The sequence below is a fragment of the Cotesia glomerata genome, linkage group LG9, assembly GCF_020080835.1.
Source record: "Cotesia glomerata isolate CgM1 linkage group LG9, MPM_Cglom_v2.3, whole genome shotgun sequence".
NCBI lineage: Eukaryota > Metazoa > Arthropoda > Insecta > Hymenoptera > Braconidae > Cotesia > Cotesia glomerata.
This window is the reverse complement of record NC_058166.1, coordinates 14,303,935-14,325,795: the sequence shown is the minus strand read 5'-3', so window position 1 is coordinate 14,325,795 and position 21,861 is coordinate 14,303,935. Positions and strand designations below refer to the sequence as shown.

General features: G+C 27.1%; 5 protein-coding genes across 6 annotated transcripts; all 5 read left to right on the top strand.

Annotated features, from left to right (window-relative positions):
- Positions 1-1,895: 1,895 nt before the first annotated feature.
- LOC123271580 (speckle-type POZ protein-like) lies at positions 1,896-6,580 on the top strand. Its single transcript, XM_044737948.1, has 2 exons — positions 1,896-3,319; positions 6,463-6,580. Exons 1-2 carry the CDS (start codon positions 2,245-2,247, stop codon positions 6,468-6,470), a joined length of 1,083 nt encoding a protein of 360 aa, XP_044593883.1. The 5' UTR covers positions 1,896-2,244; the 3' UTR covers positions 6,471-6,580.
- A 232-nt stretch (positions 6,581-6,812) lies between these two features.
- Positions 6,813-9,001, top strand: LOC123271581 (speckle-type POZ protein-like). Its single transcript, XM_044737949.1, has 3 exons — positions 6,813-7,002; positions 7,264-8,348; positions 8,744-9,001. The coding sequence occupies exon 2, from the start codon at positions 7,275-7,277 to the stop codon at positions 8,340-8,342; it is 1,068 nt and encodes a 355-aa protein (XP_044593884.1). The 5' UTR covers positions 6,813-7,002; positions 7,264-7,274; the 3' UTR covers positions 8,343-8,348; positions 8,744-9,001.
- A 1,293-nt stretch (positions 9,002-10,294) lies between these two features.
- LOC123272261 (protein roadkill-like) lies at positions 10,295-10,929 on the top strand. The gene is made up of 2 exons (XM_044738959.1): positions 10,295-10,333; positions 10,408-10,929. The coding sequence occupies exons 1-2, from the start codon at positions 10,295-10,297 to the stop codon at positions 10,927-10,929; spliced, it is 561 nt and encodes a 186-aa protein (XP_044594894.1).
- A 2,291-nt stretch (positions 10,930-13,220) lies between these two features.
- Positions 13,221-15,302, top strand: LOC123271582 (speckle-type POZ protein-like). 2 transcript variants are annotated; one of them, XM_044737952.1, is made up of 3 exons: positions 13,221-13,321; positions 13,401-14,541; positions 15,203-15,302. In XM_044737952.1, exon 2 carries the CDS (start codon positions 13,478-13,480, stop codon positions 14,525-14,527), a length of 1,050 nt encoding a protein of 349 aa, XP_044593887.1. In that variant the 5' UTR covers positions 13,221-13,321; positions 13,401-13,477; the 3' UTR covers positions 14,528-14,541; positions 15,203-15,302. The 2 variants fall into 2 exon arrangements, with proteins under 2 accessions (XP_044593887.1, XP_044593885.1); XM_044737950.1 differs by having other exon boundaries at positions 13,224-13,330.
- A 1,294-nt stretch (positions 15,303-16,596) lies between these two features.
- LOC123271573 (transcription factor E2F8-like) lies at positions 16,597-21,396 on the top strand. The gene is made up of 5 exons (XM_044737941.1): positions 16,597-17,272; positions 17,960-18,389; positions 18,463-18,715; positions 20,212-20,406; positions 20,487-21,396. Exons 1-5 carry the CDS (start codon positions 16,944-16,946, stop codon positions 21,332-21,334), a joined length of 2,055 nt encoding a protein of 684 aa, XP_044593876.1. The 5' UTR covers positions 16,597-16,943; the 3' UTR covers positions 21,335-21,396.
- Positions 21,397-21,861: the final 465 nt, after the last annotated feature.

The window sequence follows — 21,861 nt, the reverse complement described above, 5'->3', positions numbered from 1 at the left end:
TGAAAAATGTATTTCAACATTTTTATTCATGTAATTGCATGTTATTATCATCATGAGCTTTACTGTTTCAATGTAAAACAAAAAAAATGAGAAATAAAATTGAAATTACAATTTTAATAATCATTTTTTCATTAATAATTCATATCGAAAAAAATGCGATATTCAGATCATGTGATCATCTTTTAGTTTATTTATGCCGATCAAGTTTACCACTTGAATGATAACGCTGAATATTTATTTAATCCTGCCAACAAACTTAATTTAGAAAAACTTAGAGAAATGTCTCTGCGATTCCTTCACAAATTCTAACTTGCAAGTCTGTTCCAAAATTATTTAATTATATTTTATTTTTCTACTTGAATATTATGTTATTAATGATTTTTTTTTGCAGATATAGTGAGTTAAGCGAATTTATTGTTACATATCTAAATTATATTTCTTCTAAAATGATTTTAATAACAGTAAAATACTTCTTATTTATTTCATACTGCACATAAATATTTAATCATACTAAAATTTACAGGCACGTGACAATTTTTAGAATTTTTTTTTAGTTAATAAATATTTATAAATAAAAGTTAATAAAATATCATATGTGGAAATTCAAAAAAAATATCAGAAAAACAATTTTTAAAATTATAATTTCTCAACAACAATCCATTCGCTGGAAATAATTCTAAAAACTGTCATTTGTCTACTAATTACGATTTTATTATATTTAATGTATTTTTTTAATTAATATTTCGATACTCAAAATTTAATTAGCTAATTTTCTAATTTTTAATACTATATTTGTTTGAATAAATTTGAAAAAAATTATTTATTTTAATTAGTAAGTAATGCATTTTTCATTAAAATTATTCTGTGTCTATTTCATATTATTAATTAAGAGATTTTTTTCATTAAATAAAAAAAATAGTTACATTTAAGAATAATCAATAATAATGAAAATAAACCTGTTTTTAAGTAATTACAATTATTCATCAATTTATTTAAATTCATTACTTAATTAATTAAAAATTAAGAAAATAAAAAGTTTAATATATTTCAGGTAAATACACTAGAATTAACAAACATTTAATAACTTTTTCACTTTATTATTACAATTGGCGAATTATGGCTATTTGAACATTAGAAAAAAAATAATTGTCCCCAAGCGGCATAAATTATTTTTTGTTGAATTTAAGTTGACGATTATTAATTTTTTAACTTCTTGTTGAGTAAAATCTATCAAAAAGTCAACATTTTTTTTTGTGACGCTTGGGTCGTTACATATAAATTTAAAATCATGTGATTCGTTATTTTATTCAGATGACGCTACTTGTCAAGAGATGAATTACACTCGTATGAACGCGGAGCAGCGTTCCCATCCGTCACATAATTATCGTACACGTCACATAATTTGAAGCATTGTACGATCGTACATCCAACTTTGATTATGTGACGAAAAGTTACGATAATATGAGTCTTGTACGATAATTTTCGATATGTTTGATTTTCATTCTGATCCGTGTGGCTTAACTTTTATTTATTACCCGCTTGAAGCATGCAGCGCCCCACGGATGCCCTATTACCCTACACAGTCTTATAGTAACATGCATATGTAATTTTCTTTACCGACTAAATAATATTTTATCTATAGTCTCTACTGTCTCTAGTCTGCAGTCTCTTCTCTCAAGTCTAATTCTTCGAAGAAAATACCTTGTGAATGATTATTTGATTTCTTTAAATGTTTTATAATTCATCAAATGTCGAACTCAAATAACATTAAATCTATCGTACCGTTATTAAACCAGTCAACAAAAAAGTGGAAACATTTTTTTTGTAAATATTTTTCAAGAGTAAATTTATATCCGAATTTTAAATGAGAATATTTTTGCATAAAAAAATTTTAATTTTGTAAATTTAGTCAAAAACTTAAATTTAACATTTTTTTTTGTGCGTACGATAATTTTTTAGAAAACCCGATAATTTTACGGCACTGTGTCGATCAGACAAGCAAAAGTTTCTGGGAACACTGACGCGGAGGTAAGTATGTGTGTGGGTGTTTTCACTGAATCTACGCCGCATTGTAAATTTCATATCGTCACGCGCGTGACGTCACAACAATTGATCAACTAACGTAAATCTACATATTATGAAATATTAATTGCTTGTATATTGATTATATTAATACTGAAAGAAATAAAAACCAAGTTTTCTGGATGATAAATTGAGGTAAAAAATAAAACTTGAAAAATAAATATGAGATTCGAAAGAGGTTATACGTTCACCAAAAAGCATGTGATTCTTTATGAATGGAGAATAAACGAAATAAGTTCATACTTTGAAAAAAATAACGATGAGGTTATTTACAAGCTGGACCTTGAGTCACCAAAGTTTTCAGTTGGAGCGGATGAACAAAAAAAGTGGTATCTGAGACTGAAGTCTGCGAGTGATCCGGATGAAGACAAAACTTGGTTGTCTTTATTCCTGCACTATTCGTCTTCGAAAGAATCAGAGGTCAAGACCAAGTATTTTTTATTTATTTTAAATGATAAAAAAGAAAGAGTTAATGTTTCTGAATTTCATAAATGGTTTAAAAATGACGGCGACGGTTGGATCTGTGCTGAGTTTGTCAAAAAAGCAGATCTGGAAGAAAAGAAAGATGAGCTTCTTCCGGATGATACACTGACAATCGGAATAGAACTTACAGTCTACGATGATTCCACGACATTTTCTACCTACATAACATTGGAAGAACCAAAATCTCAAATGGTTGCTGATTATAAGAGACTCTTTGAAAGCAAGGAAGGCTGCGACGTTGTCATCAAGGTAAAAGACGAGACTTTTGAAGCTCACAAGACGATCTTGATGGCACGCAGCGAAATGTTCTTTAAGCTGTTTACTGTTGAAATGAAGGAGAGTAAGGAAGAATTTATAACTCTGTCAGACATCGAACCTGAAATATTCAATAGCTTGTTGGAATTTATCTACATAGACGAAGTTTCTGACCTGGATGTTGTCGTGGAAGATTTGTTGGAGGCTGCTGATAGATTTCTGATAGAGTCACTGAAAAGTATGTGTGTAGAGTCTCTGATTAAACTGATAAAGATCGACAATGCTGTTCGATTCTTGTCCTTAGCGGAAAGACATAATGCTCCTCAGTTACTCACGCACGTTACTGATTTCATTGTTTTGAATGTTGAGGATATCATCAAGAGTCGAGAGTTTAAAATTATGGAGAAGTCGAATCCATCTTTGGCGTTGATTTTGTTTAGAAAGTTTGCAGCTTTGAAAACTGATGGAACATTTTTGTTTTCTGACTCTGCTAAAAAAGGTATTAATTAAGTATTAAGTATTATTTTTATTCATTTTGTTTAATTATTACTGTTTTTGTTTCTTTATTGTCACAATTTAATGACTGTGAACTTAGCCGACAACCAACAATCGAAAATTTTTAAAATCGATATTTCAGCGAGGAAATCGATTTTTTTTAATTAAAAAAATAGCAGTTGTTATTTTTCTGAATACTTAAAAGTGCATTTATTTGTAAATGAAATATGATTTTTTTTTCGCGATGAAATTTTGAAAATAAAACTTTGACGAATGCTCTAATCAACACTTTTAGATAAAAAAATCTGAAATTGAGTACTAACCTTTTTTTTAAATAAATTTAGACCTGCATTTAATTATTTTTTTTGAAAAATCACTAGAACGTTGGGCAAACAATAAAAATTAAAAAAAGAAAAATTAGGAAAAATAAAAAAATGTAGGCCTTTATTACACCATAATCTACAACTGCATTTTTTCAGAATTCAATTTTTTTTATTTCCTACCAAAATATCAATTTTTTTCTAAATAAAAGATTCTTTTTCCGGATATATATTTAGTTTACAAGCTTATTTTACTTAAACAATACATAAAATTCACTCAATTTTCGAAAAACTACACCTGCATTTTTATAAATTTAGGTTTTATTCATAAAAATTATATTTTAAACAAAAAAAAACTTTTTTTTATCAATTTCAATTTAATATTTATATATATATGTTAAAAAAAGTTTTTTTCAAAAAACCTTCTTATGGGTTTTATAGGAAATTAAATTCTCTACAAAATTATCTTCTTGGTCGAAGACTGTAGAACGACTAGGTTCGAAGTTATAGCCCGTCGAACGGTGGGATTAAAAAAAATACACATTAAATTCCATTTAATTTTCAATTTATTACTCTTACATAAATAATTTAATTTTTTTGTACATTTTCGAGCATTTAAATTTTAAATTAAAGTATTGACTCGTTTTGATACAATAATCTAAGTCAAATTATTATTAATTAACCGTTATAGTTATAAAAAATTTTATTTTTTTATTCTTCTAAAAATGGTAACATTAACGTCTGCTTGTTAGCATTTGGAAATTTTGTTCTGTGCATAGCTACAACTTGCAATAAGTATTGCTTCTGCTCTTCATCAGCAGTTAAGCTATTATTGTAGGCTTCCATCAGTTGGACCGCCCATTGCGCAGCATCATTAATAACGAGTAAATTTGAAAAATTTTTTAAGCTATATTGTAACTTTTGTCAGATATTTACTGATCAGGATGTAAATTTAAAAAATCGGTTGGGTGTTCCAACCTTTCGAAAATAATTAACGACACTTCTGACGCAAAATCATACAGTTGTTTGTTTAAGAAGGAATTAATATTGTAATTTTTTTCATTAAATCGTTCAAAGTTTTTAATTTGACTTTTTCTGAATCGATTCAATTAAATTCACTTTGATTTCTAAACTAACATTATCATAAAATAATAACAAACGAATAGAAAGATACTACAAGTGATTGCTGAACTTTTTCGATGCTACTTCTGAAAATTTTTTTTTTATTTTCTTATAATTCAGTAAGTCTTTCATAAATTCTAAATCCTGTCGAGGAGCTTGGATCGCTGAAGGCGCACAATACCATGCTTTTATGTATACTAAAACAATGAAAATACAAATATGGTGGAGTCCCGAAGTTTCTGTCCGGCTGAGTGAAAATTGTTCTCGAAACAGATGAATTCTTAAGCAATATATTTTTAAGGAATATATCGCTTGTAATTATAACGATAAATTAACAATAATTTGACTTAGATTATTGTATTAAAATAAGTCAATACTTTAATTTAAAATTTAAATGCTCGACAATGTACAAAATTATGAATGACAATTTTACTAGTGAATCAGTAGATTTCCACTGATTTAACCAATGGACATATAACAGCGCGAATGCGCGCAAATATTTTGTTCATTGATTTAATCAGTGAATTTCACTGATTCACGAGTGAAATTCTCATGCACTGGTTGGAATCAGTGAAATTCCACAGATTTATTTTAAGAGAGCCTTTGACAAATGAAAGATTCCTACTAAATTCGGAGTCTGTAGGAGCTATAGCTTGTAAAATGAAATTTTTAATTGTTAGCACGCACCCCCGTAATCCTTGTTGGGGATAGGTTGTCATAAAATTCTCTCTGAGATCACTTCTACATCACACATAGAAAATTCCTACCAAATTTGGAGCCTTTAGGAGCTATAGTTTGAAAACGAAAATTTTGCATTTTTAACGTCCGAGCAACACTTCTTGTGAATCTAATTTCGTAAAATCCGTTCTGAGCTGACCTCTACTCCTCGGAAGAAATATTCCTATTACATTTCAAGTCTCTACCCCTGATGGTTTCAGAAATATCGTGATGATTCAATACATAGGTGAAAATCCCTCATATATATATATATATATATATATATATATATATATATATATATATATATAGATAGATAGATAGATAGATAGATAAGTATTAAATTGAAATTGATAAAAAAAAGTTTTTTTTTGTTTAAAATATAATTTTTATGAATAAAACCTAAATTTATAAAAATGCAGGTGTAGTTTTTCGAAAATTGAGTGAATTTTATGTATTGTTTAAGTAAAGTAAGCTTGTAAACTAAATATATATCCGAAAAAAGAATCTTTTATTTAGAAAAAAATTGATAATTTGGTAGGAAATAAAAAAAATTGAATTCTGAAAAAATGCAGTTGTAGATTTTGGTGTGATAAAGGCCTGCATTTTTTTATTTTTCCTAATTTTTTCTTTTTTTAATTTTTATTGTTTGCCCAACGTTCTAGTGATTTTTCAAAAAAAATAATTAAATGCAGGTCTAAATTTATTTAAAAAAAAGGTTAGTACTCAATTTCAGATTTTTTTATCTAAATAAAAGTGTTGATTAGAGCATTCGTCAAAGTTTTATTTTCGAAATTTCATCGCGAAAAAAAAATCATATTTTATTTCCAAATAAATGCACTTTTAAGTATTCAGAAAAATAACAACTGCTATTTTTTTAATTAAAAAAAATCGATTTCCTCGCTGAAATATCGATTTTAAAAATTTTCGATTGTCGGTTGTCGGCTAAGTTCGCAGTCATCACAATTCGTTATATTTTCTGTTTCAGCTAAGTAAATGTGGTTACACATTTTGGTACCATCAAAAATTCATCTTGAGCTTCAATAATTATTCTTCTATGATTTTTTATAAACGGTTATAGTGTTATAATTTTTATATTTTGTTAAATACAACTATTCTATGTATGTTTTGAAAAAATTTATAAAACTGAAAGTACAAGACAAAAGACATTTCTTAAAGATTTTTTTTTAAACAATAAATTAGTATATAGAAAATACGAGAAAATTTTATTATTAGAAATTTTAGAAAGTTATTTTTTTAGTAATATTTTTTTTTTTTTTTCAATAAAATCAAAAAATGACCGGTCCTATCAGATGATTTGATATTAATAATAATTTCACTTTAGGGGACTATAAATTAATTTTTTTAATTTTCGTAAGATGGCGACACTTCTTACTCAAGGTTCTTGTTTATTATAATTATGATATAAGTTGGTCTGTTGTCATTATTGCAAAGGAAAACTGAATACTTGGTGTTAAAACAACTTAAGATTGTTTAACATTTATAGTTTACCGAATTGTCATATTAAGTAAGTAAAAAAAAAGATTTTTTGACACTGAAATCAACAAAAATTTGACAATTTTTGAAATTGTTATTACTAATTGATTACGACAAAACAAATATAAAATTGAGAATTCGGGCTTAAAACTTTTTTTAATTGCTACTTGTGGAAGCTCTTTTATAATAATTTATTTGTAAAAATCTAGAGAATTGTTAGATGTCTGTTGGTTTCAGAATTATAATATTTTACAATAATTCAAGATTTTAAATATATTTTTTTTTTTTGTAGTACTTTTCACAATGAAAAAAGAAAAAGGTTATACAAGCATTGAAAAGCATCAGATAGAATATCACTGGAAAATAAATGAGATAAGTTCATACATTAAATGCTACCGTGAAAAGTCTGAGAAACATACAAAGTTATTTTCACCAGAGTTCTCAACGGGGTTCAAAATGGATGACAGATGGAAACTTATCATAAACTTCAATGATTATGATTCAGCTGAATACAAAGATTGGATATCACTTTATCTAAAACCATGTAATCAACAAAAAAAAATTGAATTTAAAACTAACTACACATTGTTTATTTTGGATAACAAAGGTGTAATGGTTGAAAATAACAATATTAAATATATTTTTAACGATTTTAATGGATATGGTTGCTCAGGTTTCTGTAAAAAAAAAGAATTATTAGAAAATCATGATACACATATACCAAACGATACACTAACAGTTGGTATCATATTAACCGTATTTGATTCTTCGACATTTTGTAATAGTGACACTGTTGATGATGAGCCAAGACTTCTCATGATCGATGATTATACAAAACTTTATGAGGACGAAAACGTTTTGACTGATCTTGTTGTGAAGGTTAAAGATGAAACAATCAAAGCTCATAAAACAGTTTTGATGGCTCGTTGTCCTCTGTTTAGTAAAATGTTTTCAATTACGATGGAAAATAAACAAGAAGAAATCGATATACCGGATGTGGACTCTGCTACTTTTTACAGCTTTCTTGAATTCATTTATATTGAAGAAGTTATTGACTTAGACGATTATGCCGAAGCTTTATTTGAATTTGCAAGCAAATATAAGCTGGAAGAACTAAAAAAAATGTGTGTAAAGGCTCTATACAAAGCTTTAAATATTGATAACGCATCCAGACTATTGATTTTAGCAAAGGAATGTGATGCTCTAGAGCTACTGGATTACATCTCTGAATTTATTGTAATTAATTCTGGGCAAATTATCGACACTCCAGAATATCGCTCCATTGGAGAATCAAATCCAGCAATTGCTATAATTTTGCTTAAAAAATTTGCGGAATGGAAACTTAGTGGCGATCTTGAACTCCGTAAATAAAAAATGGTACAGGATTTTTTATTAAATGTTTTTTTTTATTTGTTGAGAATTTGCATGGTTTATTTGAATAATTTTTTTTATTAAAATTTTTTATAAGGTAAAAGACCCAGTTATTGACACTTGCAATTTTATTTTAATTAAAAAAAATAAATCAACTGTAATAAATTAATAAATATAATTTTTGAATTATAAATCTTAAGAAAATTGTTTTTTTTTTTGAGAATATTTAATTTTTTTAATTAGAATAAAATTGCAAGTGTCACACAACTAGGCCAGTGTCAATAACTGGGTATTTTACCTTACCCAGAAATTTGCTAATTTTATATTTACTTTTTTTTACAATAAATCAATAATATAGTTATACTTGATTTATTTTATTTATTACTTTATTTTTTTGTTAGATGAATGAGTGATTGAGTCCAGTTGCATCGCTAAGGAAATGTCAGCAGTCTTATCATCTTTAAGTAAATTTTTTTTATAATATCTCGGATTAATGATTTGGTATTTAATTGCAAAATGATACTAAATGAAATATTGTCAAGATTAAGATATTTAATAGTATTATTTAAGTATTTATTTACTTTATACTTTTTCACTCCGTATGTCTACTATTTATGATAATTATTTACTTACCGTCATTTTTATTATTACCAAGAAGTAGCTTATTACTCTAAAAAATTATTAAAAATTAATTCAATTACATACTTTTCTACCAGTAATTTTAATTTTAATATGATGAAATAAATTATATATTTAACAATTTAATTAATGATATCCGACACGAAAAAAAAATTATGCAATTTCATCAGTAGTTATTTTAAAAAAAAGTACTTGTTACTTTGTTCAAATACTACACGTAAATTTTAAGAATACTAAGATCAGCAGAAATTTTTTAGTTTTTATAATAATGTAATTATGAAAAAAAAAAAAAATTCTCACTTATTGTGGTTAATTTCTACACGTGGATTTTTTTTACTTAATTTTTTTCATAATAGTTGAATTGTTATAGAAATTTTTAAAAAATTGTTCGACACTTGGAGCTTTCAGTATCATGAATTTTTCCTAAAAATTTCTTGTAACACGTAAGTGAATGCTCGAAAATACAAAATCTACAAAAGAACAAATATTTTCAATTAAAATCATTCAAAAATAAAATTATTTAAGAGTAATTTTAGTTAAAAGAATAAAATAAAACAGGTTAAAATTTGAAATGAAATCTATTTGAAGCAATCAATAGTTAAAGAGCGTTCTATGCGAATGACAAATTATTCAAAATTTTATCAGTACCTAACTATAGTTAAGTATTGATTCAATACTATTAAATAACTATAGTAAACTTTCGAATAATTTATTATTTGTCTATGTGCTCTTTAACTAGTCTTGTTTTCGAATAGATTTAATTGAATAATTTTGGGGTATCTTATTATATTTGTTCCACGAAAATTTCTTTTCAATATTTTTACATTCTAATCATTATAATTTAGGTCATTCATTATTTTATATATTCCAAATTTTCGAATGAAAAATATTGTGCGTGGGAGTCTCTGTCACTCCATGCGGCCAGATGCCGCATTTTCCAAAGGGTGTTTTGTTATAACAAATTCTTGTTAACTTATATATAATATCGTTCATTTGCTAAAATACATCTAATTAACTCTCATCAGTGTCAGATCATTGTAGTGGTAGTTTTCCAACCCCCTATAGAAAGATAAATTGACGCGTATGAATACGAAGGTATACGTGTGTGTGCAGTTTTCACTAAATCTACAATCTACATCCTATTATAAATTTCACATCAGCATCACGCACACATCATTAATTTACTAACGTAAATCAGCATATTATAAAATATTAATCGCTTTTATATTGATCATAATAATACTAAAAGAAATAAAAATCCTAAGTTTTCTGGATGATAAATTGAGGCGAAAAATAAAATTTGATAAATAAAAATGATATTCAAAATCGGTTCTACACTGCCCAAAGACCATGTAATTTTTTATGAATGGAGAATAAGCAAAATAAGTTTATATTTAAAAAAAATGATAATGAATTTATCTACAAGCTGGACCTGAAGTCACCGAAGTTCTCAGTTGGAGCGGATAAAGAAAAAAAGTGGTATCTGAGACTGAAATCTGCAAGTGATCCGGATGAAGACAAAACTTGGTTGTCTTTATCCCTGCACTACTCATCTTCGAAAGAATCAGACGTCAAGATAAAGTATTTTGTGTTTATTTTAAATGATAAAAAAGAAAGAGTAAATGTTTCTGAATTTCATAAATGTTTTAAAAATGACGGCGACAGTTGGACCTGTGCTGAGTTTCTCCAGAAAGCAGACCTGGAAGAAAAGAAGAAAGAGCTTCTTCCGTATGATACACTGACAATCGGAGTAGAACTTATAGTTGCTGATTATAAGAGACTCTTTGAAAGCAAAAAAGGCTGCGACGTTGTCATCAAGGTAAAAGATGAGACTTTTGAAGCTCACAAGGCGATCTTGATGGTACGCAGCGAAGTGTTCTTCAAGTTGTTTACTGTTGAGATGAAGGAGAAAGGAAAATATTGTATCTCTGTCAGACATCGAACCTGAAATATTCAAGAGCTTGTTGGAATTTATCTATACAGACGAAGTTTCTAACCTGGATGTTGTTGTGGAAGATTTGTTGGAGGCTGCTGACAAATATCTGATAAAGTCACTGAAAAATATGTGTGTAGAACCTCTGATTAAACTGATAAAGATCGACAATGCTTTTCGATTCTTTTGCTTAGCTGAAAAACATAATATACCTCAGTTACTCACGTTCGTTACTGAGTTCATTGTTTTGAATGATAAGGATGTGGTCAAGAGTCGAGAGTTGGAAATTTTGGAGTCGAATCCATCTTTGACGATGATTTTGAATAGAAAGTTTGTAGCTTTGAAAGCTGATGGGATATATGTGGTTTGTGACCCTCCTAAAAAAAGTATTATTTTTATTTATTTTTTTCAATTATTTTTATTTTTGTTCTTTTATTTTCACAATTTATTATATTTTCTGTTTCAGGTAATTAAATATTTATACACATTTTGATAAAATCACAAGTTCAAATGTTTGTCTTGACCTTCAGTGACTATTCTTCTATTATTTGTTTACTATTAATTTCAATGGTTTTAATATTTATTTATTTCTTAAAAATTTCAAAATTCTTGTCAATATAAAAAAATAACAAATTAAGATAATTATTGCACGCCTCATAAGCAAAGCGGATTAACTGCCGAAAAACTTAACTGATCAAGTCCATTTTTTTTATACGCTTCAGTATTATCCAAAACTAAGTCTTTTCGATGATCACGGTCTAATTCAATGTAGTTTAATTACAATTAGCAATAAACTGAAATCCACTTATCGTTTGTCTATCTATATCTATGTAAATAACGTTCGTTTACAACATATGCACAGTACTTTTCTTTTCTGGATGGACAATGACGCAAAGGATTTAAAAGTATTTGTATTTTATTTTAATCAATTTTATAATGGAAAATGAGATTATGAGGCGTGCACTTTAGGATTTTCTAAACTTTTTACAAGTGGGATCAACTTATGCTGGGTCATATTAAATTTTTTTTTAAATTGTTCTTTTTTTTATATACTTTTCAAAAAAAGAAAATATATCAAAAACATCCAAAAAAGATAAAATAGAAATTTTTATCCAAAAACACGAAAGTCAAAATTTTTTTCCAACTTTTAAAAGCAAAAAAGCTATCGAAATCTTTGTTATTTCCTTTCACGACTTTTCTTATCATAAATGCACCGTAAAAACAAGCAGAATAAAAAAAATTTTTAAATGTTAATTTTTCATCTAGTTATGGTCCAAAATGGTGTTGACTCCAGTTGTAAATAATTACCGATTTGGTACCTTATTTCAAATTGATTTAATTTTAATATGATAAAATAAATGATAAATTCAACAGTAATTAAGTCATATCTGTCACGAAAAAAAAACATTCTTCAAATTTCACCAATATGTATTTTAAAAAAATGTATCTGTTACTTTGTTCAAATATGACACGTGAATTTCAAAAATACTAAAATTAGCAAAAATTTTCTAGTTTTTATAACAATTTAATCATGAAAAAAAAAAAAAAAATATCAAAAAAAATTCACCCTTATAATTGTTTTTAATTTCTACACGTGGATTTTTTTTACTTAATTTTTTTTCTATAATAGTTGAAATGAAAATTAAGTTAGTCGACATCTAAAAATTTTTAGAATTTTTTTTTTATTAAAAAAATGATTGCCAAATAATAAAAAAAAATTTTCATTTGTAAAAAACTTGACAAACTGTAAGTGCAATTTTTAAAAAATATTAAAAAATTAAAAACGTCGGCTAACTTTAATTGTAATAGAAATTTAAAAAAATTATTCGACAGCTGATGATTTCAGTATCATGAATTTTTTCCTAAAAATTTTTTGTAACACGCACCTGAACGTTGAAAAAAATATATTTAAGGTAGTTGTAGCGTGATAGGCATTTCAACAGAAAATTATGAAATTTTTTTTATTGAAAGATAAATATATTAATAATTCACTACCAAAATTTCAGATCAATTGACCGCACCGTTTTTGAGTAATTAATTTTTGAAATTGCATCTTTTACACGTAGCGGTATAGAGAGATGATAAAGTTAGTATGAAATCTTCCGTACCACTCGAGTGGGCCAAAGATTTCATACTAACTTTATCATCTCTCTATACCGCTACGTGTAAAAGATGCAATTTCAAAAATTAATTACTCAAAAACGGTGCGGTCAATTGATCTGAAATTTTGGTAGTGAATTATTAATATATTTATCTTTCAATAAAAAAAATTTCATAATTTTCTGTTGAAATGCCTAGCACGCTACAACTACCTTAAGCTAAATATTACATGCCTGCTGTACCAAATTACTCAACATTTCCCCCTCCATTTCCCGGCAGTAACTCGTGCATCGCAAATGAATAGAATGTGAGTAATGTAAGTAAATTAACAAATATTTAAAGTAATTAATTATTGAAAATAATAATATCAATAATAAATATTTCAGTTCCAGCTAAAAAACTGTGATTAAGTACATTTTATTAATACTAAAAAAGTAAACCAGTACAAATAATTAAATAAAGCATGAAGAGAGGTTATGCAGTTACGAATAAACACATTGTGAGATTCGAATGGAAAATAAAAAATATCAATTCACATGTGAAATTCGAGACTGATGATGAAAGCAAGGATATAAAATTACATTCATCGTCATTTTCGGCGAAAGCTAATGGAGATTTGTGGAAGCTGCATGTCCAATTTAATAACGCTCACCAGTCTGTTAATAAAGACTACATGTCACTGTGCCTGCAATCTTTGAAAAACAGCCTAAAAGTAAAAACTAAATTTACGTTGTACATTTTAAATCACAAGAAAGAAATGACAAATGAGAACGTTTTGTACATGAAATTTGAAAACGACGAAGTCGCTTATGGATTACCAGAGTTTGTCCGGAAGAAAGATTTGTTGGATCCGAAAAAAAAGCTAGTATCTCATGATAGTTTAACAGTTGGTGTTGAATTGGTCGTTTATGATAACATTGATAACAAAAGCAGTGATACAACTAATGCGTTGATGATAAGACCAAGCAACCAGCTAGTCCAGGATTATAAGCAACTTTTAGATAGCAAAGCTGGAAGTGACGTTACTCTAATAGCGGGTGACCGTAAATTTAAAGCTCACAAATCTATCTTGATAGCCAGAAGTCCTGCTTTCTCGAAAATGTTTTCTGAAAATCAGTTCCAGGTCCTGAAAGTTCCAATAATGATACATGAAATTGAACCTGAAATCTTCGAGAAAGTCCTGGAGTCAATTTATACTGACGAAGTTTCTGACTTGGAAGAACACGCCGAAGATTTACTCGAAGCTGCTGATAAATTGCAACTGCAATCGCTCAAGCAAATGTGCGAGCAGTCGCTCTCCAAGACTTTGAGTGTTGATAACGCAATTGTAGCGCTGTCTTTAGCTGTTCAGTATAACGCTAAAGAGTTGGTTGATTATGTAGCGGATTTTATTGTTAGCAATGCTGAACAAGTTGTCACCACGCCCGAGTATAGTATGATGGAAGAAATACAACCTGAACTAATGTCTATTTTGTTCAAAAAATTCGTTGATCTGAAAAAATCTTTTTTTTAAACAACTTTGATATGGTTAATATTTTTATTTTTAGTTAAGGTAAAAGCCCCAATAGATGATCATGTACCAGTATTTGTGAATATAGATATACAGATACATGGAGTGATCATATACTGGTACGTGATCATCTATTGGGGCTTTTACCTTACTAGTTTTATTTTATATCTTAGAATTATTTCAGTATTTTTTTTTTTTTTTTTAGACGTTTATTATGACACTTAAGTTAACAGACATCTGTCAATTTTTTGAATTTTTATTAAGGTAAAAGACCCAGTTATTGACACTGGTCTAGTTGTTTGACACTTGCAACTTTAGTCTAATTAAAAAAATAAAATGCTCCCAAAAAATCAATTATCTTAAAATTTATAATTTAAAAATTTTATTTATCAATTTTTATTAGGGTTGATTTGTTTTTTTTAATTAAAATAAAATTGCAAGTGTCAATAACTGGGTCTTTTACCTTACAGGTCAACGATAAAAAACACATTTAAAAAAAAATTTGCACTTGTAATTTTTTTTTATTATTTAGATGTGGAATTTTTTAATTGAAATTTTTTCATAATAATTTTATTGTTATAAAACTCCAAAAAATTGACAGATGTCTGTTAATTTCAGTATAATCGTATATTATATATCTTACAGTGTTTAATTTTTTGAAAAGAAATAAATTTTTAGATTACGAGGATATCTGTGAGTAGGGAAGGAGCAAGAGTTGCAATGTTTAGTTATTATTTATCATTATCGACGTTTTCTAAAGTTTTTTTTATAAGAACATCCTTGATTTTTAAATAATACTAAAAATAGAAATTGACATTTTTTTTTGTATTCTTCAAATAATTTTTATATTATTCACATACTTATATTTCACACTATAAGTTTTGTAAATATTTTATTCAATTCTGTATTTTGTAATTGGTGCAAGCAATACTTAAATAGTCTTGATTGTAATTAATAAAATTAAAGTATATTTTGTCATAAGCAAATTACATTGAGGAATTATTTTTATTGAATAAAAAAATATTGTATTAGCATACGCACGTCTTTTATAGATATTGTCTTATCAAGTTCTGTTTTATCGAATTCCAAGAAAGAGGATACAAAAATTTTTTATAGATGGTCATGTAGACTTTATCTTTTGATATAAAGTAATCAAGTGATCATTCGGAAAGTTTCGTGTTTACGAAAAGGAGGTAAACCGTTTTTCTTTTATATTTATTTATTTTAAATTTGTATTCATAATTATTTTATATATTTCAGAAAATTAAAAATAGACCTCCCTTTTGTATGGCACAGTTATGTCACAGACTGGAAAAATTTTTTTATGGTTATTTTTATAATAGTTTATTAGTTAAAAGATGAAAAAATCAAAAATTTTCAATTTATCGCAATTTGTGTATTATAATATTGAAAAAATTAAAAACAATCGGTATATTTGATATATTTTTGAGTTTAATGATTATTCATAATTATTTTCAGTTAAATATTTAAAACTTTTCTATTGTTAATTGCTTTAATTTTTTATTATAAGAATTTTTATGATAAACTTTATTTTTTTTTTTTTGTTTAAAAACTGATGAACTTTTCATACAATAATTTTATTTCTTTTTTATAAAGAAATCTATAACATACGAGTTATAATTATTTTTAATTTATAAATTTTTGTTTACTTAATTCAAGAGATCTATATACTATAATTTAATTAGATAAAGTGTAAAATAATTCGGTTTCTAAAAAATATTTTTTTTTAACTTAAATCAGTGTTAAAATATTAAAAATTTTATTTATATTTTTGCTTAAATTGACTGCAAACTGTAATATCAACTGTGCTCTCTCTCAGAAATAAATTTCAAACAAACTTTATTATTATCTCAAAAATTAATGTAATTAATATTTAAGTTCTTAAATTTTAATTAGTCAAAATTTATGTTTTATTTCGATAAATTTTATAAATTTCATTGAAATAATTTTAAAAAATAATAAAAGACTTATAAGTTACAACTATATTTTTCATGCTGACCGTACCGAGCATACTATACTTAAAAAACTTTTACTGTACACAAAACTAAGCTGTAGTAAAAAAAATTTGATGAGTTAGCAGCCGTTGTAAATCGGCGGGAATAAATATATAACCATACTTTTAATGCAATAATTATTAACAAACAATAAAGTTTAATCACCTGTGTTTTCTAAATAACAAAAACAATAGCAGATTAATTATCTGCGATCTAAATGTGCTGGTTAATTATATTTCGAAAAATCTCTGGGACCTTGAAAACAAAAACGAAATAAAAAACGTCAAGACAATGTTTGGTTAAGTGCTGAATATTTTATTTATAAATGAATCTAATTTTCAATAAATATTTATATATAGAATAATGTGTAAAATTATTCCTTGAACTGATTGGTAATTAAAAAAATGGAGATCGGGAATCGGACACCGGAGAGGAAAATCCTCGGGGAACTGAGCAATACCAAGCCGGAACCTATTTCTCCAACAGCTAATTTAAGATTATTAACATCATTGGCATCTAATTTGAAGAGCGTAGCTGACAATAATTATTGTCTTAATAAAGTCCAGAATAATAGCAATAATAATATTATTAATATCAATAATAGTAATATTAATATTATTAATAATAACAACAATAATATTAGTGAATCCTCTCCAATTGCATCCGGGTCTATTGGAAATGGATTCAAGATATTGCCCAGAAAACAAAAGTCATTGGGATTACTGTGTAATAAGTAAGTAATTTTTTATAAAATAAAATTTTCAATTATACTAAAATTAAGATGAAACTAAAATTAGCCGACAGCGAAAAATTTTTATTTTTTTTTATTAATTGAATTAGAAATAAAAAAATATTTTTAAAAAATTGCACGTATAGTTTTTCAATTTTTTTACTTGTGGAATTTTTTCTTTTAATTTTTTTGTAACAATTTTATTAATAAAAATAATTCTGAAAATTGTCAGCTGCCTGCTAATTTTATTTTCATAAATTAAGACATTTGATAATTTTTAAAATTTTTTAAACAAAGAAGTTATAACAAGAAAAATTCATTTAAAAAATTTAACATTTAGAAGCTCTAAAAAATTACAGATGCGATTTTCTAAAAAATTTTTTCTATACGTAGTTTATTTTCAAAGTAAAATAAAAAAATTGTCAAGTATCTGCTAATTATGTTACTAAAGTTAGCCGACGTTTTTAATTTTTTAATTTGTTTTCATTTATTAAATTGGAACAAAAAAATATTTTTTTTAGAATTGCACTTAAAGTTTTTCAAGTTTTTTACGAATGAAAATTTTTTTCTTATTTTTTTGTAATAATTTTTTCAATAAAAAAAATTGTAAAAATTTTTAGATGTCGGCTAACTTAATTTTCATTATAATTTTCAATTTTTTATTAAAAATTAATAAAAATAATCTTTCAGATTTTTGAACATGTACCCGCTAAATCTAGACCAAGAAACTCGAGAAATTTCTCTCGACAAAACAGCCAAGGACCTTGGCACAGAAAAGCGGCGTATTTATGACATCATCAATGTCCTGGAGAGCCTGGACATGGCCTCCAAGGCCGGGAAAAATCGGTACTTGTGGCACGGACAAAGTAACCTGACTGCTACGCTGGTCAGACTGAAATCCACAGCAATAAGACTTGGTCTCAGAGAGCAGATCCAGGAGATCCAGAAAAATTTCCTGGCTTACACTAACGACAACGACGACTCGTGCAATGAGCTGATGATGTCGCTGGAAGAACCTATCGATGAAGAAACTTATTATAGTGACACGGCTATCAAAGAGGATAAGAGTCTCGGAGCGATGTGTCAGAAATTTGTCATGTTATTCTTGGTCTCTATGAAGGTATTTTATTTTTTACAATAGCTAAAATTTTTGTTTGTGATTTTGGAGTACTTGATGGATTATTGTGTTTTAGAATGGAGTTATTAATTTAGAAATAGCTGCTAAGGTGTTGATTCTTGATAACGCGGATAACCAGACTGAAATGATGGGAGACACTGGGTCCAGATCGAGGTTCAAAACCAAAGTTCGTCGATTGTATGACATTGCTAATGTACTGACGGCTATTGGATTGATTAAGAAAATATATTTGTTTGATAGAGCGCTGAAGAAACCTATTTTTAAATATTTTGGGCCTGATGTTGAGTCTACTGAGTCTTTTGATACTGGTAATTATTTTTTTTTGCTGAGTTTTACTAATTATTGACATATTTAATTAATCAGCTGTAAATTTTATTGAAAAAAAATTTACTGTGAAATTATGACTTGGTATTTGCCAAAAATATTTTGGCTGATAAAGTAAGTCAAATGTGTCTGTAATTTTGTTAATTGATAAATATATAAAGTTACTGAGCGTGAATTAAAATTACTTATGTATTTATATGTATTTTTTATCGCAGCTTAAGGCGTATTTTTAATTACTGGTAATGATTTTTAATCGTATTATGTAATAATTTCTAGAAGTGTCTATTCACATGTAAAAAATCCTAATAAATACACGCAGCGTGACTATAAGGGCCTTTACATTTACGCAGAGTAGATTTAAGGCCTTTATATTCACGCGGCGTGGGTTTATCAGGACTTTTTTACGTACAATCGTGGTCATTAAGTATGTTCTTAATATTACTGTCATTTGTAAAATTAGTCGTATATAAAAAATTATATTAATGAAATTAGCGAAGTGGAAATTTCACTAAATATAAATTCAGTCATTTATAAAATAGCGAAAAACAAAAATCCGTGGCTACGTAAATTTAGCCAATTCTCATTGCAGAAACTTATAAAATTAGCCAATTGTAAACATTAAGGGCCAGTTTTTCAATCCGGGATAAAATTTTATCCAAGATATAATTGTTATTGTCAGTATATCTATGCACATAAAATCTATAAATATATTTTAGCATTGAATAAAATTTCATCCCGGATTGAAAAACTGGCCTTAAGAATTGTAAAATTAGCCGTTTTTAAATTTCTTATAACTTTTGAATGGTTCGGTCGAATCTGCTTTAATTTTCAAAAAAACTAAATTTATGGAAGTCTTTTTAGATGCCTCAAATCGTTTTTTGATCCGTCGATCCATTCAAGAATTACGAGAGATTTAGAAACGGCTAATTTTACAATTTACAAAGTTTACAATCGGCTAATTTTATGAGTTTCTGCAGTAAAAATTGGGTAAATTCACGTAGCCACAGACTTTTTTTTTGCTATTTTATAAATTACAATTTATATTTGGTGAATTTTTCCATTTCTCTAATTTCATTAATATCATTTTTCACTTGCGACTAATTTTACAAATGACATCAACTAATTTTCAAATTTATAGTTTATAAACGTTCGAGTTTACAAATGGCTATTTTCCTGTAAACTTAAAAACATACTTAAATTAATGTCCACGATTGTATGAATAGACATATCCATAATTTTTACGCTAATTATATACCAGATTCATCAATTGTTTCTATTTGGAATAAAAACTTTCTGATATATTCACTCTATATCAAAAAACGTTAATTTCATACCAATTAAATGAAACAAATGAATCTATTTTCACAACTGACGTGACAGTTGTATAAATGTAAAGTCTAAATTTTAATCTAGTGATAGAAAAAATTGATTTTTTTTTTAAATATAAAAATTTTTATATTAACAATTATATATTTTGCAGACACACCAGTTAGCAAAATACACAGCTCATCAATTGGTATGTCCACGCCAGATAAATGTTTAACGCCACATTCTTACCATTCATACGCCGCAACATCTGCCAATTTTGGGACTAGCAAAATGTTCATCAAAAATTGCTACAGTACGCCTACAATAGACAAACGTAAATTGCGCAAAAGAAAATTATTTGATGCAGGTAATTTAAAAAAAAATTACTCTAATTTTATTTATTAATTTTTTTAAATGAAAATTTATGATAAATTATGTAATTTTTAGATACTGCGTCATTTTCTCGAACAAACAGTCTTCCGAACCTCGACAACAAATCGCGGTCCCTAGAACGACTGGACGACTCGATTCTCCGCGTAGCTGAGATGGAGTTGGAGAAACTTAATTCCAGTGAAGAATCGAAACCAAAGGCCTGCACGAAGCTTCTTACTCGCTACAAATCTGACTCGTGCATAAAAAATCCTCCATTGTTGCCAGATAAGTTGATTAAGACTGACTCAGCGCATCCGATCGTTAAACTAGAGCCTGAAGTAAATAACCAAAGTCTAGTCGTACAGAGTGCAAGTGCTGAGAGTGTGTACAAAAATTTGAAAGTATCTCAAATGGCAATCAGAACTGGACAATTAAATAAAATGAACCCGACGGCTTCGACAATCGTTAAAACAAAGCCCGTTCATAAAATAATGAAGCTGATTCCCATCGGAAGTATTTCTTCTCTTCAAGATCCTATCTCTGCGGGTATTACGAAAATTTTAATTCCTAAATCGATGGGCTCTGTGGTTGACAATAATAACACTAAAAGCACGTGTTACAAACTCAGCCAGCCGAAAACTACTCGAGTTATTAATTTGACGAAAATAGATCCTAATAAGCTGATTCCTATCAAAAAAAGCGACATCAAGTTTTCGCTGGCCGAACAAACTTACTCGAAGCCTATTGTGATGCAACAGCAGGTTCAACCTGCTGACAATACTGTAAATTTGGGAAACAATTCAGGGTACGCTATGTTGACGCGCATTCAAGCAGCTACTGTATCACCTGGTGATACCTTCAAAGCTATTAAAGTAGGCAATACTTTGCAACTCGTCCCGATTAATAGCAGCAATGATAAATAAGTAATTTTATTACTTTTGAAAATTATTTTTTATTACTCGACTTGAAGATTTATTTATGTTTATTAAAAATAATTCGATATTGTTTTTTTGAGTTTTGAATTTAATGAAGATTTAAAATGTTTAAGATTTAATCATTGATTATTGTGTTTAAATGAAATTTAAACAATTATTTTTTTAGTGTATATAAAAGAACGATTTAATCATTTATTAATTTTGTTAATATTGATTTAAAAATTATTTTTACTGTTAGTGAGTACATTAGTAGAATAATGTGTTATTATAAGGAGGCGTTTATTAAATAAAATTATTGTAATGTTAAAAATTTTTATTGTTTAACGAGTAACTTTTTACGAATTATTGAAGAAAATTATATTTAATAATCAGATTATATATGAAATTATTTTATTAATTGTAATAAATGATATCTATAAAACATTTTTGAAGAATTATTCATTCTTATTATTACAAAAAATTAATTTTTTTTTCTTTTAATGTAGAAAGGAGAAAAATAATTAAATTATATTTTT

Bases quoted from the DNA above. Each gene is read 5' to 3' on its own strand.
- LOC123271580 (XM_044737948.1), top strand. From the start codon at position 2,245: ATGAGATTCGAAAGAGGTTATACGTTCACCAAAAAGCATGTGATTCTT.
- LOC123271581 (XM_044737949.1), top strand. From the start codon at position 7,275: ATGAAAAAAGAAAAAGGTTATACAAGCATTGAAAAGCATCAGATAGAA.
- LOC123272261 (XM_044738959.1), top strand. From the start codon at position 10,295: ATGATATTCAAAATCGGTTCTACACTGCCCAAAGACCAT. The intron at 10,334-10,407 runs GTAATTTTTTAT...TTTATCTACAAG, and splicing joins CTACACTGCCCAAAGACCAT to CTGGACCTGAAGTCACCGAA.
- LOC123271582 (XM_044737952.1), top strand. From the start codon at position 13,478: ATGAAGAGAGGTTATGCAGTTACGAATAAACACATTGTGAGATTCGAA.
- LOC123271573 (XM_044737941.1), top strand. From the start codon at position 16,944: ATGGAGATCGGGAATCGGACACCGGAGAGGAAAATCCTCGGGGAACTG. The intron at 17,273-17,959 runs GTAAGTAATTTT...ATAATCTTTCAG, and splicing joins TTGGGATTACTGTGTAATAA to ATTTTTGAACATGTACCCGC. The intron at 20,407-20,486 runs GTAATTTAAAAA...TGTAATTTTTAG, and splicing joins AAGAAAATTATTTGATGCAG to ATACTGCGTCATTTTCTCGA.